At 39.1% G+C, this 16,866-nt stretch overlaps 6 protein-coding genes across 9 annotated transcripts in view; 2 read left to right on the top strand and 4 right to left on the bottom strand.

The window, feature by feature from the left end:
- Nucleotides 1–49: 49 nt before the first annotated feature.
- LOC104818642 (40S ribosomal protein S3a-1-like) lies at nt 50–2,208 on the bottom strand. The gene is made up of 7 exons (XM_010548305.2): nt 2,099–2,208; nt 1,913–1,960; nt 1,637–1,742; nt 1,038–1,175; nt 739–924; nt 455–655; nt 50–337 (listed from the first exon to the last, which is right to left on the bottom strand). Exons 1-7 carry the CDS (start codon nt 2,107–2,109, stop codon nt 239–241), a joined length of 789 nt encoding a protein of 262 aa, XP_010546607.1. The 5' UTR covers nt 2,110–2,208; the 3' UTR covers nt 50–238.
- Nucleotides 2,209–2,404: 196 nt separating this feature from the next.
- Nucleotides 2,405–5,950, bottom strand: LOC104818641 (ER membrane protein complex subunit 2-like). Its single transcript, XM_010548303.2, has 9 exons — nt 5,674–5,950; nt 4,722–4,786; nt 4,300–4,348; nt 4,018–4,112; nt 3,847–3,932; nt 3,682–3,741; nt 3,487–3,568; nt 2,936–3,049; nt 2,405–2,835 (listed from the first exon to the last, which is right to left on the bottom strand). The coding sequence occupies exons 1-9, from the start codon at nt 5,858–5,860 to the stop codon at nt 2,665–2,667; spliced, it is 909 nt and encodes a 302-aa protein (XP_010546605.1). The 5' UTR covers nt 5,861–5,950; the 3' UTR covers nt 2,405–2,664.
- A 77-nt stretch (nt 5,951–6,027) lies between these two features.
- Nucleotides 6,028–7,483, top strand: LOC104818640. 3 transcript variants are annotated; one of them, XM_010548302.2, is made up of 4 exons: nt 6,028–6,299; nt 6,679–6,762; nt 6,873–7,021; nt 7,117–7,483. In XM_010548302.2, exons 1-4 carry the CDS (start codon nt 6,106–6,108, stop codon nt 7,137–7,139), a joined length of 450 nt encoding a protein of 149 aa, XP_010546604.1. In that variant the 5' UTR covers nt 6,028–6,105; the 3' UTR covers nt 7,140–7,483. The 3 variants fall into 3 exon arrangements, 1 of the variants encoding a protein (XP_010546604.1); XR_772712.2 differs by having other exon boundaries at nt 6,043–6,311; nt 6,951–7,021; XR_772711.2 differs by having other exon boundaries at nt 6,063–6,311.
- A 1,783-nt stretch (nt 7,484–9,266) lies between these two features.
- LOC104818638 (trihelix transcription factor GTL2) lies at nt 9,267–12,023 on the bottom strand. Of its 2 annotated transcripts, XM_019203292.1 has the most exons (3): nt 11,525–12,023; nt 10,145–10,890; nt 9,267–10,114 (listed from the first exon to the last, which is right to left on the bottom strand). In XM_019203292.1, exons 1-3 carry the CDS (start codon nt 11,911–11,913, stop codon nt 9,381–9,383), a joined length of 1,869 nt encoding a protein of 622 aa, XP_019058837.1. In that variant the 5' UTR covers nt 11,914–12,023; the 3' UTR covers nt 9,267–9,380. The 2 variants fall into 2 exon arrangements, with proteins under 2 accessions (XP_019058837.1, XP_010546601.1); XM_010548299.2 differs by having other exon boundaries at nt 9,267–10,890; nt 11,525–11,948.
- A 2,088-nt stretch (nt 12,024–14,111) lies between these two features.
- LOC104818637 (probable ribose-5-phosphate isomerase 3, chloroplastic) lies at nt 14,112–15,151 on the bottom strand. Its single transcript, XM_010548298.2, has one exon. The coding sequence runs from the start codon at nt 15,101–15,103 to the stop codon at nt 14,273–14,275; it is 831 nt and encodes a 276-aa protein (XP_010546600.1). The 5' UTR covers nt 15,104–15,151; the 3' UTR covers nt 14,112–14,272.
- Nucleotides 15,152–16,156: 1,005 nt separating this feature from the next.
- Nucleotides 16,157–16,866, top strand: part of LOC104818636 (PITH domain-containing protein At3g04780) — a 2,331-nt gene continuing 1,621 nt past the window's right edge. Inside the window, exons 1-2 of the mRNA XM_010548297.2 lie at nt 16,157–16,290; nt 16,472–16,558. Coding sequence (XP_010546599.1) covers nt 16,252–16,290; nt 16,472–16,558 — 126 coding nt within the window. The 5' untranslated portion in view covers nt 16,157–16,251. The remainder of the gene's footprint in view (nt 16,291–16,471; nt 16,559–16,866) is intronic.

The raw sequence follows: 16,866 nt of genomic DNA, 5'->3' as shown, positions 1-16,866 counted from the left end.
CTTCACATTGAAGAGTAAGCAACATTTTGGGAGCTTACAAAGAAATCCATTTGAATAACGGAGACAGAACAAAACGAGGATGTGAACTTGTGTATAAAAACACACCGAGGCTAATGTCCTGGAGAATCTCTGTTACTGTTAACCAAAATCCGGACCAAAAAAAAAAAAACTATTGCGAGACAAAACAATGAAACATTACATTCCTGCAGAGAGATAAGAAAAAGCAGTCCCGTATCTTCTAAGCCCCGATGACTTCTGTTGGTTCATCGGCCATAATCTCATCGGTCGGCCTATCCACCTTCACCCCGACATCCTCAGCTGAGTAATCGCCGTGAACCTGAAAAAACAGTTAACATATAATTGCCAGATTTTAGATCCATTTTGTCCTTCAAGGCAACCAGTTGATGCATCAGTGATGACAAAAAAACATGATTTTTTTTTTTTTATGTTTTACCTCCATGAGCTTGCCGAGGTCGAATTTGGGAGCCTTGAGGATCTTGACTTTACGGATGAAAACGTTTTGCAACGGGTAGATGCTCTGTGTTGCTTTCTCGATCTCTCTGCCAATTGCCTCCGGAATGAACTTTGCAACAAGCTCCTTGAGGTCACATGATGAAGCTTCCTTCGCCATTATTTCCCTCATCTTCCTTCGGATCTGCAATTAGTACCAATGGAGGCTGGACAGTGAGTGAACCATGTGTCGGACAGGGATATGTATACAGGTGTGTATATATATACCTGACGGATCTGGCTGGACTGTGCATAGCAAGTACGCTTGACCTGGTTGGCACGTCTCTTGGTGAAAGCAATGCAGAACAACCTGAGCGTGTAGTTGTCAGTGGTTTTGACATCAATGTGGGCTTCGATCAGAGTCTGCCACTTTTTGACCAAGGACCTGAGCTTGTCCGTCGTGAAATCCATGCCCTACAGAAAACACAAACAGTGAAAAAAAGCTTAAGAATTCACCTCTCTAATGAGGGAAAACAAACAAACAAAGCTTCTCGTGTTAGATATGAATCATCAGAAAGAGGCTTTACCCAGAAGTTAGTGAGCACGTTCCTACCCTGAACATCCTCGGCTCTTAGACGGATCTTCCTGTAAGCATTATCCTCATCACCTTGAAGATCAGCAAGAGAGATCTCAAAAACCCTATGCTTCAGCCCTTCAGAGGCTATCTGATAAGTATAGGAACACATAACATAGTTAGATATAGTCAAGGACGCGGCCAGAGTCTACAACATTACTACACACAGAATACAGCTACAACCAAATGTCTGGTTCTATACATTCAACTTAATACTGCAACACAGAAGGAGATGTAATAACGAATAAGATACATGGGGGCAGCATTCACTCTTACTAATAAAACACTATCCGCTTCAACAATCTAAAGAGATGACCATTATCTCAACCTACAATGCTCTGAATCCTTCAACTAATATAAAAAAAAACTGTACAGAGAATTCATACTCTCTACATTAGCCACGTATCGATTTTTTTAGAAAATACAATTCATACCCAAGAAATGTAGGCTTTCTCAACCACACCACAGTATAATATTCACTATATAAGGCAGGCACAATACACTAGGAACCAAACTTGTAAGAAAACGCAATGACACGACTCGGGAAATTACCTTGGTACCCTGCGTTCTAGAAACAAGGGTTTTCCCGACATTCCTTACGCTGAAGACTGAGGGTGCCTTAATGTCATACCAATCCTTCTTAGAGAAAGGATCAACCCTGCATCATCAACACAGTCGCCATCAACCGAATGTGGAACAATACGAGATTCAAATATCTTGTAAACATTCGAAACCAAGAACATGTAAATTATATGTACGCATATATCTGCACAAATACGAATAAATGTAAATCGAAAGTCAGAAATCATTCTCAAGATATGAACTTACACTTTCTTCTTTCCTCCTTTCCTACCCTTGGAGATCCTCTTGTTCTTCCTGAAACACAGGAAGAGACGGGTCAGAATCAGACAATTTCGAAGCTAGAGATAGGTACACCGATACACGTCCATATTGCATCCATATCTACGCTCTGATAACAGCCTCCGAAGAGCATTCGAGGGAGAGATTGCGTACCCAACGGCCATGGTTAGGGATCTTCAGGTGGGTGTAGCAGCAACGACGACCAGTGAAGAAGAAGCCGCAACAGCCTAATACGAACCCTAATCCTCCGAGCCCGTAGAGCATCTGAGGACTTTATACCGAGAAATTGCTAGGGCTTTAATTCGGTGCATGTGAAATTACCAGAAAACCATCGTTTGCCACGTCACTTATAAGTGTTGGGCCTACCATATCATCAGATATAACGGGCTTGGGCCTAAATCAAAATTACTTGTGGTTATGGCCCATGTAAATAAGAAGTTCTCCATACAGAGTTTATAATTTATTTTTTATTAGCTTAAAATTAAAAACAGAAAAAGAATTACCAAGTGACAGAATCTCAATAATTTTAAGAGATGCAGAAATTTAAGGGAAATAGAAAAACCAGACACTAAGGCTGAAATCAGAAACACCAAAAATGTTTGCAGAAACCTCCAACTGATAGTACAGTCTACCATGCATGTTCCACATAATCCACGACCGACCCAACCAGCGTTTGCGTTTGCGTTTGCGTTTGCCGGCCTCAAACGGCGTTTCCGATATCAAAGTCTCAAGCTTTTCAACGCGGAAGAGAGGAGCTGAAGCTTAGAAGGAGCGTTTTGCTTGTACTCCTTCTCTAACGCAGCTGCAGCCAGAGACTGAAGCTCGGGCGCCGCCATGTCTCTATCCTCTTTGTTCCTCCCCTTTGACAGCTGCGAAATGGCCGAGGCACACTGAAACGGAACAATGGCAATTCATGTTTTCAGGCTCAAACTCGAGAGAGAAGATGACGAAAAACCTGAAGAAAATAGGAAGAGATGTAAGGGAGCTTACCAGGCAGATCCCGAAAAGGGCTCGGGTGTTTCTGCCGCCCGTCAAGTCTATGGCAGCTGCATAGTACTTTCTCGCTGCGATAAGGTTCTCTACTCCGCCCATTGTGTAAAGCACCTAATTCGGGACACATCACAAACAGATTAAAGTAACAAGGTGAGGACGAAAAAAATCAAACTTGATTCCAAGTTCTGCATCCGATTTTCTAACGATATTTGCTCTCGCATGGAGGTTTTACGTGTTTACAGCTTCTAAGGGCAATTTCCAAAGGGAAAAGAGAAAGGAATAGAGTATATTATCAACTTCCTAAGTAAGATGCAACCTACAAGAATCACAATTGAAGAGTACTTCCTCATTACAATGCCCTCATACTTTATTTACTATGTTCAAAATGTTGAATTGTGTCTAGACTTACCATACCTAGCATCACCGACGAACCCCATATGTTATATGATGACTCAGGTATCTTCCTTTTTTCATTTTCTTATGAGTTTGCTGTCCAAACTATAAAGATGTATGATAACAATCAACTGAGAATGAAAGAATGGCCTTACATCGGCATATGCTAGGTGGTACAGTGGAACTGTAGGCTGAGATAGTATGAGCTCCTCATAGCAGAAAGCCGCTTGTTTGTACCTGTTACGCATATATAAATGATGAATTGGGCTGAAACAAGGGATAAAACCGAAAAGGAAAAGTTTGTAATTGTCGCTGAAATGATCTCGGAAAAATATGTTGGAGATGCTGACATTTGCAAGGAAAGGTAAATTTCTGCAAGCTCTCTCCATGCATCGTGATCAGCCATGAATCTGCATAAAGGGAGAGTCGAAGAAGTGAAAAATATCAGCCGGTGTGGTTCCATCCTCTGTATGTACATTTATTGAAATGAAGCTCAGTATAAGCAAGCAACACACAGCTCAAGATATTTGTTAAGGAACTCAATGGCTAAGGAAAGATTTCCCCGTGCTTTGGCCATAGCCACCCTTCGTTTGTGTATCACCTGTATGAGACATCGAGTTGTAAGAGAACTATATTATCAGAATTAGTTGGTTGTAGCTTCATCAAGGTGAGGTGCATAGGCCTACTTGATCGAGTGGATTGTCCTCCAAAAGGCTTGAATATGCTTTTTCAGCCTCTTCCCATAATCCCTTTGCTTCAAGCAACAATCCCTCTAGCTTGCCTGGAATTCATTAGCAAAATGCAACCAAGGGATACTGTTATCATTACATATCGATATTGTAGACCAGACCAGAAGGAAATGCAAGAACATACAGCGGAGAAAAGTGGAAAGAGACTTGAAAACCATTAAGTTCAGCAAAATCAGAAAAGCATAATTGTACAATTTGCCAAGGCTCAAATTGACTTACCAACCCTCTTGCTCTCGGGAAATTTCTTCTGCAAAACCTTTATGCAATTCTGCAAAAAAAAAAAAAAAAAAACCCCGAAGGTATACTGGTGGTAAAACATCCCCTGATTTCACACTAACAAAGATGACCAGCTCGAGAAGGAAAAGACAAAGGAAATTAAGGCACATGAAAATCAAAATTCACGATTTCCAACTTCTTCATTCTTAGTAAACATTGTACTACACAAATTCATATCACAATGTATCTGCAATGTGCCCAAGCTATACACCAATATATGGAAAATTTCAGAGGTCACAACTTCAGCATGAGCTTCAGTCCAAAACAATAAACATAAATGGAAAGAGGGATGATCCAAATCCAATATAAAAATTTGCTTCTTAAGGTACCACTTTAATGTGCAAAGGCAAGGCAAAGATATACACCTGTGCAACGTCAAGGCGTTGGCAGTCCATAGCCGCTGTTGCTACCTGCTCGTATAGGGTCCATTCTGAAAAGAAAATGTAGGTATATTACCATTTAGTTTAATATATAACTGTAAGGTTAGCAAGCAATATAACCGTTTAATTCCTAACCCTTAAAGCTAAAAACATCTGTAGATAGGACACCAAGACCAAAGCTCTAATCTTATCAGCTTGTAACATAAAGTCAGATTTTTCATCTGTACAAACACGGAGATGAATATCATTCCTGGCAAAAGAATAATATAGGGTGTCTGTTCGTAATCTATCAAAGGGTATAACTTAAGATTTTGAATGATAAACAACAATTTCTACTCTTTTTCCTCGGTCAAATGATACAGAGTAACTATAGGCAAGATATGATCTTTTAACTAAATTTTCGAGTTCTCGAAACCCAAAGTTGCTGAAAGAAGACTGTCCACATTTCATAATTCTTGACACTTATTAAAATCAAACTACTTTAAAACAGAGCAAATTTTACAGACCAATTATAAGCTTGCTCAGGCCCCTGAACAGCAACTAGTGTACAAGCCTGATCAGCAGCAAGACAGATGCTTCTAAAACAAGATGTTCAATTTCACAAGCAGGGACCATACAATAAAGAAATCAATCTAACTACGAAACCCAGATTTATCACAAACACATGTCGACCATACTACAAGCAAAATCAAGTTTTTTTGGTCGGAAAAGAATCACAGCATCAATCCCGTCGACAAAAGCGATATGCAGCCAGACTTAAACCTAGTTTGAGAGATTTTCAATTCAGATAAATTTCAGAATACCCAGAATTCAACCAACAAAACCCACCAGGACTAATCGAAATCGCATAAAAACCGAAATCCGAAGAACCCAACTCAAATTCGGAATCAACAAGTTAAGATATTCGGAATCACATCACACAAAGGACTCAACTTACCTTCTGGGCCGAGAGCAGATCGTTTTCCAGGATCATTCAAAATCGAGAGACCGTGCTTAAACACCTTCTCCGACCGACGAACCTTCAGCTTCCGAACAAGGCAAAGGTACTCCCACGCGCCGCCTCCGCCATTATCGACCTGATTCTCGAGTTGATTCAACTGCGTCTCCTCCGTTTTCGTCACCATCTCTCTCAACACTGACTCGATCTGATTCCGCGGAAGGTTTGAAGCCTGAACCTAGAGTTCTCGATCTGTAATAGTGGAAGGCCAACCAGAGGAAAGTCGCCTTTTTTGCGTACCGTACTTCCCCGAGTTAGACGAGACTGAACCGGTTCGGTACTGTCCGATTCCGGTTTAATTCGGACCAGTATCGGGTTTGGTTAACAAAACGCTGCGTTTAAAAGTTTCTTTTTTCACATCGACTGGAGCAAATGGAACCAAAGAAAACTGTATCGTCATGTCTTGAGTCTCTGCTAAAACCCTACTTGAGCAACCACTGCACTACAACAACAATGGCGTCAACTGCTAAAACCCTAGACAAGATGAAAACCGTGGAAGATCCCGATGTGGGTATTTCCTGCTTCATCTTCCAGCTCCCGTTCTTCTGCGGTATTCTCAAACAGAGGTCATAAGATCCGTAAGTGAATGGTGCATGTTCTCTTCGTTTTTTGTTGTAGTATATGCCCGATGCATGTTCTTCTAGGTTGTTTCACGGGTCAGGAATTTCAAATTTTGAACCTTTTTTTTTTTTTATGTTGGGTAGTTTCTATAATTTTCTGGGTTTGTGGGGAATCGGTGAAAGTGTTCTTTTTTAGTATGTTAAATGTTTGGCCTAAGTGATTCTTTACATGATGTTTTGTTTACTTCTGAATTATATTTTTTAAAAGGCTCACCTTGGGTGTGTTTGTGATGACTTTTGCTATGAACCAGCTTCGTGTGTATGAATTAGCCCTTTGAAGCTCTGTTCGTTTATTAAGTTATATCTGTTCAAATATTTTTTACAGTTACTCGGATTATATTGTTAATGAAGTGGACATGGATGGCAATGTTGTTCACCTGACATCCTTAGATATGCCCCTCCTGAGATGGTTTGTCTTTGCCTGTGATTTATGTCTTCTATCTGCATTTACATCTATGTGTTCATATGTCTGTTCTGGTTGTGCTGTTAAACCATTGTTCTTGTTCTTCGTCCACTTAGGATGTGGAGGAGGAAGAAGAAACAAAAACTTCAGATAATCTGTAACAGATGTTATGCTTCTGGAATTGAGTCGTTCAGATCAAATTCCGGTGCCATGGATGCAGGGCGGTTGGAAGCCATGATTAATCAAATCACGTCAAGAATTGATGGTGAAAATATCGTCAATTGTTCTCCTCAAATCTTTAGTTTTCTCTGCATGAGCATGTTGTGTTCTATGCACGACTAATCTATAGGTTTCTTACAGGGAATTCTCAATTGCTAGCATGACTTGGTGGTCATAGAAGGGATTTTCCAGAAGCCAGTGGACTTTCGAATGGTTTTTAGCTTAGTTCTTCCTCTAGTTTTGGTGTCTGGAACTTATGGTGGCAGAGACTAACAACCTCTGGTCATTGATGACTTAGACTGACAGTAAAGGGCCATTGCCATCTCGACAGGATAATCGAATGTAAGACATTTGAATGATGATGTCAAAGATGGATCTGTCCAAGATGAGTTCCTTAAATCTGATACTACTAAGTACGAAACCACCTGAATCGTCCGAGAATGATATGAAAGATCAAACAGAAGGTGAAAGGGGGGAAGAAGTACGGATATGGGAAATTCTTCTTTTCTTGAATGCGTTAGATTCTTGCTCAACGTTTCTGCCCGTATATCCTATGTTTACTCTCATTGAGTCTCTTTCTCTGGCTGTTTTTAATCTGTGGAATATGTGGGGATCCTTCTGAATCTTGTTCTCCAATTCAAGAGGATGATTCAATCTCTGTGATACATCATCTAGTGAGTTCTTGCAGGGAGGGAAAGCTGGCTTTGATTTTCTGACCAGAACAGAACGGAACAGAACACTGATTGCTTTCGGGGTCTGGTCCAAAAGTCACTGTAATGCGCGCACGTACTTTGTGCTTGAGCTGTCTAGTTCACAAGCATTGATCTTGAATAACGTAAAGGTTACAAGAAAGAAGCCATAAAACTGCATCTTGGGTCCAGATTTGCTTGAGCTTAAACGCATCAGATACAGGGTTTTGCTCGAAGAACACAGTCTGTGTCCAAAATCCCTGTCTTCTTCTCCATATGAACAACTGCCGTGTCATGGAAACAGGATACATATATATAAACATGTCTGAAGAAGATCAAGGAACCGTATTTGTATGTGTAAGCAGAAACAGATTTCGGAAAGAAGAAAAAAACAGAGCCAAACAAGACAAGAATCCATTCAAGAACGCCATTAATATGCTCATGAACTCGCAGAAGAGCTGAACTCAAATCACCCTTTTTTTCCAATTTGCTCAAGAATCTCATGTTTGTTCCATTGAAAGGTATTGAGGAATTTACGTTCAACTGATGTTTACTGACCCAAGACGACGTAGTTTAAGCTGAAAGGAAGGAGAACGAGAGTAGCTGAAAACGACGCCGTTTAATAGAGATTATGTCTATGATGAAAAAAATCATTTTTTTTTAAGAAATGATGTTTTTATTAGGTCAAACAAAATAATTAATATGCAAAAGGAAAGGAAAGAAAAAGAAAAACAAAAGGGAATCTGAGCCGTCGGATAAGGGGGGGACCAGAGGACGCACGTGCGGCGATAGAAGAAGACAATAGAGCGGTGCAGAGAGTCTTTGCCCTTGCATGTGACGACGGATTCTGCATCAGAGGAGAGTATCCCTAATCCCTTTAATCCAATTTTAAATTGAATTAAATTACATTACATTATAAATGTTGGAATTATGTGACGTGTGGGACCCACGGTCTTCTTGGGGTATCTAGGGTTTTTTTAGGACATTCACTGTACGTGTTTGTTTGTGAAGTCTGGGATGTATTAGGCCACGTGGTGGGGCCTTTTCTAGCCGTAGATCTTGTCCACGTTCGAAATCAAATATCAATAATAATATCAAATATTTTTTAAAAAAAATTGATTTCGCTTAGTTTTGTATGTACAATTATGGAGAAAACAACATGAGTTTATAATATTTTTTTTTGTAAAAAAATACACTTTTTTTTATATATAGAAAATAGCTGCACGAACATGTTATATTTCATATTAATGGGGAAATAAATGGCCGTCTCTACCCAAAATAAATAAATAAAAGCCTAATTTTTCTAAAATGAAGCAGGTTGCAATGTTGACAACTACGCAATTGTTCCTAAGGGGCATGTTAGCAACAACACTAACGATGGTCCTTCAGAATTGTAATAATAACATGTACATGTCTCCTCCCACTGACATGGCATTCAATCCTTGTCCTATATTGGAAATTCATGCTGAACCAAACAGCTCATATATATATATATATATATTGCTGAAATTAATTAATTTTAGGTTTATTATTTTGTAGAAATGTGTAAAACTGAATTCTACTGTTTGTCGGTGCTCACTACAGTACAAGAGGGTTCCCTTGTTAATCGCACGATTATGACGCTTAATTCGTATCTGCATGTCGATATGTATAGATATATAAAACTTGAAATTATGACAAAAATTTTAAAATTTCCAATCCGACAGAAAAAAAAAACTAGAACTCAAAATCGAAACCCGAAGTTTGAACTGTGTTCTTCTCGTAATCATCACCATTCGCAGCTACGTGCATTTTTGGATCATCTCCAGACTCAATGTTCGAAGATACGACTCGGGTTTCCGGGTCTTGGCCGCCGGAATATTCCTTTCCGGCGGTAGCGCCGGCGAGGGAGCCTTGGCTGTACAAAGCGCTTAGTTGGTAAAAATAAGGGCAAGTCCTAGAGTCAACTGGCCTCTTCTTGCTAACGTCTTTGGTCTTCCTGAAGTACTTATTGATGTTCTCCCATTTCTCTTTGCATCTCTTGGCACTTCTCTCGTACCCCAATTCCAGCATTTTCTTCGAGATTCTCTCCCACAGAGGAGGAGCCTTTGATGTTGATGATGGTCCATCTTTATGATGTTGGTCTTCATGATCATGATGGTCGCAATTGATCTTGGTGCTGATGCTACACCTGATGTTAACCAGAGCCAAAACCTCATCCCTTGGCCATCTCTTGCCAAGGTCGCAGTTTCCATCACTTTTTGGCGGTTTGGGGTTATGGGTATTGGTTTTTAGGGTTTGAACTGAAATGGGTTCATTGTTGTGGTGGAAAGATAAACGACTTTCGGAAATCCGGGTTTGAGATGATAAAGTTTGAATTTTGCTGTTTGGGGTTTCTGGTAGAACCAAAGAAGATGAACTTTGAGAAGTGCTAGGGCTTTGGACCTTATTCCCATGTCGATGTTGTTGTTGTTGATGATGATGATGATTAAGATGATCATGGTGATGGTTGTCATCTTCACTCAAAGATGTGAACTTGGAGATGAACTTGATGATGGTGGAGTTTCTGTCACTTGCTAGGGCTTGTTCATGTGCCCTAATCTCAAGCTCCTTGTTGATCATCTCCATTTCTTGTTTCTTCCATGCTTCTTCTCTTGCCACCTTTTCTTCATCTCTCTTCACCATATCTTCTAGAACCTTCCTGTGAAGCTCCTCTTGTTGGGCAATCATGTTCCTCACGAGACCTTCGCAAAACCCTTTCAACAGCTGAAACCCCTCCTTCTTCCTCTTCTTCTTCTTCTTCTTCTTCTTCTCGCCCATCATCATCATCATCATGGCCATCGCACTTGATGATGATGATGATGATTTCCCATCATTTTCAATGTTTTCGCTTTTGCCATGGTGTATCCCCACTTCCTCCTCCTCTTCCCTCGGGCCCTCTTCCATGTCTTGTCCCATTCTGTCTTTTGCTTGGTTTCTTGGCTCTTCTACTGGCTTCTGCCTCTTGTTTTGACCGTGCCCATCTTCACATGATACATGATCATCATCATGGACATGTTCATCATGACCATGATGATGATAAAACTCTTCAAGCTCGCTAAACATTCTGATATTGCCTTTGCCATTGTTGTTGTAATGGTTGATGTGATCATTGCTATTATTATTGCCGAAATATCTTCTCTCCTCTTCTTCGAACTTCTCTTTGCATTCTTGTGGAGTCCTTTCAAACCCAACCTCCATCAACTTTCTACGCTCACCATCATTGCGAAAAAAAGCCAAAACATCATTACACACATGTATACATACATACATACATACACACACATATATCCTATATTCACGCATCATCATTATCCGAATTTAATATCTATGCAGTTGTACAGAATAAATATGTGAGTTTGCACATGTGATGGGATTTTTTTTTGTTTTATCTGATATCCATAATTCAAAAGAATTTCAAATCTTTTAAACTAAAAAAAAATGTGAGACCCCCCACAATGCATACATACATACATACATATATATATATATATACATACATACAAATTGTCATGTCAAGGTATAATTGGAGATTTATCACTCGGCATTATCAATGATAAGCTTCTATACTAAACTCAAATTTATAGAGCTCCAAGAAGAAAGGAACAAAACAAGATTTAGTTTGCTTCCATCAACTTAAACTCAAATTCTCATCCACAGTTGATTAAAATTTTCACAAAATATGGGATTCCTTTATAACACAAACAAATTAATTGGGCTTTTACGTGTCAAAGAACCGAATAATTTGCTGAGCCGTATAGGTACATAATGGTTATATATATGTATGTATGTATGTATGTATATACCAACTTATATATGTACATGTATGTGTGTATTTATACCTGGAGATGTGCTCCCAAGTGAACCCAGGGAACCAATTCTCCACTGTAGATCTGAGCCTGAGAAGGGCAAGAACCTCATCGCTAGACCATGGATGGTGATGATGATGATGACGATACTGATGACCATCGTCATCATGATTCATGGGACCCATCCATCTGGAATTCCCAGCATCTTTGATGTCAACATGATGATCATGGTGATGAATGATCTTGTGGTTGTTATTACCCAAGACGGAGTTCATGAAATGGTCGGTGGTCTCAAAGGAAGAAAAAGACACAGGGAAAGGTGTGGCCCTTGTCGCCGCCGCCGCCGCCATCTCCGGCGTCCGTGGCTGCGGAGGCGCGGCTATGAAGCGGCGGAGCTGCTCCGGGACTCCGCCATGGAACATTTTTTTTTGGGGGGGGGGGACGAATTCGGTTTTTTTTTTTCTGTTCTTTCTTGGAATGGTTTTGTGTTTTGGGTGTTTGCTTTCACTTAGCTCTTCTTCTTCTTTTTAACTCTATCTCCTTACCTTCCGTTATTTCTCTTTTATTTTTATATTTTTATTTGAGGAATTAAAGATTCAATTATCATTAAAATATAAGATGAAGGTGTTTGGTTGGTATGAATTCATAAATGAATAATTATAGCGTACGTACGTATTGATCTCTGTGCTTTTCTGCTTGTTCTAGTTTCTATTTAATCTGATTGGAAAAATATATATATAATTTTGAGTAATTATTTGGAGGAAAAATATTCCAAGAAACTTAGTAATTATATTACATTCGATGTTTTTGTAACTTGTCTTTCCCGTCTTGTAAATATTTTTTTGGAAATATATTCATATTTGACTAAAAAAAGCAGTGGAAAATTTAAAATTGATTAATTGACAACATTAAACTAAAACTCATTTGATATATAGATTTTCACATCCAACATAACTTAAATTAATTTACAACATTTACAAATTTTGATTTTTGTCGACCAAATGGATTCAAATGTGTATATCTATAATATATTAAAGTGTATCTCATTAAAACAATTACATATTTAAATTCAGTATCTTGTTACGGAATCATATATAGATTATTTTGTACCATGACAATTGACTGATATTAAATGGAAAGGAAATAATAATATTTTTAAAAAACAATGGGCAAAGACAAAGACAGTAATACTAAAAAAAACACAAACATCAACCTCTGTGTCAATCCCTCTCGGCTATCAATGACTTCTGTCCAAATGCATAAAAAGAGATTATAGCCCACACATTGATTGTACCATTCGTACCTATGGAAATCACACCCTCACTTTCATTTTTCTATATATAATCAAGAAATAATTATATTATCCGAATATAAATATATATTTACGATCCAACCTCAACAGCTATCATATAACGCCGCCTACGAAGAAAATACTGTATGGCAAGGAACGTAATTTTCTTATAAAAATGTAATTTGATAATATCCCTTCCCGGTCCTTCAAAAAATGTTTTATTTATTTTTATTTACATGTGTATATTTTCTTTTTAAAAAATATGTGTGTGTGTGTGGTGATGGGGAGAGTATAGAATCCTATGCAGGGAGCCAGATGCAGATGATAGTGTAATTAACGGCAACGGTGTTGGCAGGGCACGTGAATGCATGCTGCAACTGGGCCCCGTTTTTATTTAATAACCCACCAATCCTTCTTCGGTTTTCCCCCTCTGCTCCTCACCACACTCCCTTTACGGTGCACCCCTCTCCCTTAGCTGTCGTGTCGGATTTTCATTGGCTGACAAACAAAGTTTTATATATTTTTTTCAACTCGATATTAATTTCAAACTTTATAAATGTAAAACACCAAGTGATTTGTTTATGTTCTATAAATGAGTCAATTTTTAATTTAGAATAATAAGGTTATGAGTGGTCATATCGCACTTTGGTCCGGTTAGGTTTGTTTTTGGATTCGCATTTTTCGATTATATAGAACATTCTAAATTCTGTTTTTTTAGGTAGATTTGAATTTATTTCATTTCGATTTTTATTTTCTAAAAAATATCCTCAAATCAAAATTTAAATTTATTTTTATATTCCAATTGAAATATGTAGATAAATGATATGGATTACCGCTAATTGCGAATTCCATATGAGTATTGAGACTACAGTTAGACTAAATTACCTTTTAAAATAGACGATTATATATATAGTTGGGTTTCGATAAAGGCCCAACGAAAAAGGAAAAGAGATTAAATACGAAAGCTAGAGGAAGCCCATTATTTTAAAAATTTACGTTTCAAGCCCGACATTTTCAAAATGCACTACAAGGCCCATATCATAGCCCAGCGAAAAAGAAGACGACATTAAATATGAAAAAGCCCAAGTATTTTCGAATTGCTCTACAAGGACCCAGATTCTTTGGCGGTTTCACTTTCAAGCATTGTTCTTCATATGCTTATGAATCATTGGATAAGTTCCTCTTTATTTGTTGTATAAAGTTTGAAACTTTTGATTCGATCTTCACATAAAGTTGCAGACTTTGATACGTTTTCCATGGAATTGGATTGTTTTCATAACAAGGCTTGATCTGGGTGAGACACTATGCGATTTCTGAAAAACCATTACAGATGAAGAATTCGGATCGGCATTTGAAGAAAGTTTCAAGTTTATTCTCAAAATCTTACAGATTCTCCGATTTCATCGGCATCATCAATCAATATACAGAAGGAAAATTGTCATTGAAGAAGAAGAAGAAGAAGAGAGAGAGAGAGATTCCGTTCATCATCTTCACTTGTTCTTCACTTCAACGCCGTTCTTACCGGCGATGATGACCGACGTCGCCATGCCCAGAAACAGGCCATGCTCCACCACTCCCTGAAGCTTCTCGATCTCCTTCGCCGCCGCGAATCCGTCCTTCAATGGATCCTTGAAATACAAATCCACAATGTAATTGCTGTTGTCCGTCACGTAGGGTTTCCCCTCTCCATCCACCCTCAGCGTCGCTTCGCATCCATATTCCTTGAACATTTCTCGCAATCGTATCAGATTGTAGTTCCAGCAAAACTGAACCACCTCCACCGGCATCGCCAAACCGCTTCCGCCGAGCCCGTCCACGAGCTTCGTCTCGTCCGCCACAACGATGAACTTCTCCGCCGCAGCCTCCACCATCTTCTCCCGGAGAAGCGCGCCTCCTCGGCCCTTGACCAGATCCAGGTTCGGATCCACCTCGTCGGCCCCATCGATGGCGAGATCGATCCGAGGATGCGTGTCTAAGGCCACGAGCGGGATGCCCAACGACCGAGCCTGCTCCTCCGTGCGTTTCGACGTCGGGATTCCGACGATGTCGGAGAGTTCACCGGAGTTGAGGAGCTCACCGATCCGGTCGACGGCGAAGGCAGCGGTGGAGCCGGTACCGAGGCCGAGGACCATGCCGGATTTGATGGACTCAACGGCCTTCTCGGCGGCGAGCTTCTTGAGGTCGTCCTGCGTGAGAGCGACGGATTGGGCTCTGACGGAGAAGGGGACGTAGGTTCTGGAGGAAGAAGAGGTGCGCTGGGAAAGGGAGGGGGTGCGCAGGTTAAGGTGAGAGGAGGAGGAGACGAAGGATAAGGAAGCCATTGGAGAAGAGCTTACGCACTGTGTGGTTGGAGGAGAGGAAAACGGTGGTTTGAAACCGGATATCCGCGGGTACCCGCGTATTATGATTATAAATAATTATATCTTATATTTATATAACATTTTTATAAAATACAATTATTTTAGATGAAATAATTTCATATTTTTTTAATATTAATTCAAAAAAATTAAATTTATTATTATTTGTCTCTTATTATCTCTTTTGTTTTATATATTTTATCATAATTCATCAATTTTTATAAATATATCTTCATGTTTTAAAAATTTTATATATGAATATTGTTGTTTTTCTTAAATAAATCCGGATCCGGATATCCGCGAGTACCCGACTATTATTTCGGATACCCGTACCCCGGATACTCGTAAATACCAAATCCCGGATACAAATCTTATAGTTAAATACCCGAGTCTCCCGGATCCGAATCCAAATCTCTCGATTTTCTCGGGTATCCGACCCGTGCTCACCCCTAGTTTGAGGTAGAAGAAGGGGTAATGGCAATTTTGGAGTTTTATAATCCTTTGTGGGGTATAGTTGGAAAATGACATATAAGGTATGTATTGGGTTGATGATGATGATGATGATGATGATGATGGTGATACCATTTTCTTCCCTTTTACATACTCAGTGCTCTAGATTCCCTGACCATATCAGTTTATATTTAAACCTCAATAATCCACCCGATTCCTCCAAAATTTTAATAAATCGTCTCCTTATTTATTTATTTATAAAATTTTGGAAAAAAAGATTTCAGAAATTTTAGAAAACATAAAAATTTAGATGCTATTTTTAAAGTTCTAAAAAATGGGATAGTTTTATTAACATCTAAATTTTTAAAGAAAAATTATATGGTATCTTAAAGAAAAGTAATTGATATCAACTTCAGTAAAAAAGGATATTATGGTAATTGAGAAAAAAAATGATTTTTCTCTCATATTTTAAATTTTTGTTAAGAATAAGATTGAATAGTGAAAGGTCAAAAGACAGGAAACCTTAGATTGCCTCCCAAACGACACCGTTTTAGGGTCTTAAGGAACAGCACCATCATATTTGGGCTCTCTGTGTAATCCGTAATATTCTTCTTCCTTTCGATCATCCCTAGATTTAAGTTTTTTCAGCCAAAAAGCTCGCAATGTCCGCTGAATCAGCAAGCGGGATTCCGAAAGGCCAGGTTCGTATATTGATTATGGGTTTTGTGTGTAAATCCATGTTTATTCCTTATCGTGTGGATCTTAGCTCTAGGGTTTTCGATGTGGTGGAGTTTCTGATCCGGAAATTAGAAACTTTTTTGAAGTTTTTGCTTTGATTTCGACGTTTATGTTCTGATTGTTCGTTTTTCGGGTGATTTTCAGGTTGATCTGTTGGATTTTATTGATTGGTCTGGCGTTGAATGCCTCAACCAAAGCTCCAGTCACTCTTTGCCCAATGCTCTGAAGCAGGTAAAATGTTCGAGAGTGCGTGTATAGGCCTAGGTTTTCTGTGTTAGTGTGTGTTTATCTGTGCCTTTAAAGGATTATGTGTATATGGACCTTTGAAGTCTTAGCCTTCTTAAGTCTGTTCGATGATGTCGACCATGAATACATGGCTTGTTTTCCTCTCTTTATGATTCTCAACTCTGCTGTAAGATACTCTGATTAGAATTCAAAATTCTTGGGAAAGTGTTGGAATTCTTGATTCCCGGGGTCAGTTTTGGTGGCTGTGGCTGAGGGTGATTTGCTTGGTCGTGTAGGGGGACAGAGAAGATGAT

This window comes from Tarenaya hassleriana, unplaced genomic scaffold (genome assembly GCF_000463585.1).
Source record: "Tarenaya hassleriana unplaced genomic scaffold, ASM46358v1 Cleome3, whole genome shotgun sequence".
NCBI classification, from domain to species: domain Eukaryota; kingdom Viridiplantae; phylum Streptophyta; class Magnoliopsida; order Brassicales; family Cleomaceae; genus Tarenaya; species Tarenaya hassleriana.
Note: the sequence above shows the minus strand (reverse complement) of the source record. Positions and strands in the feature narration are given on the sequence as shown.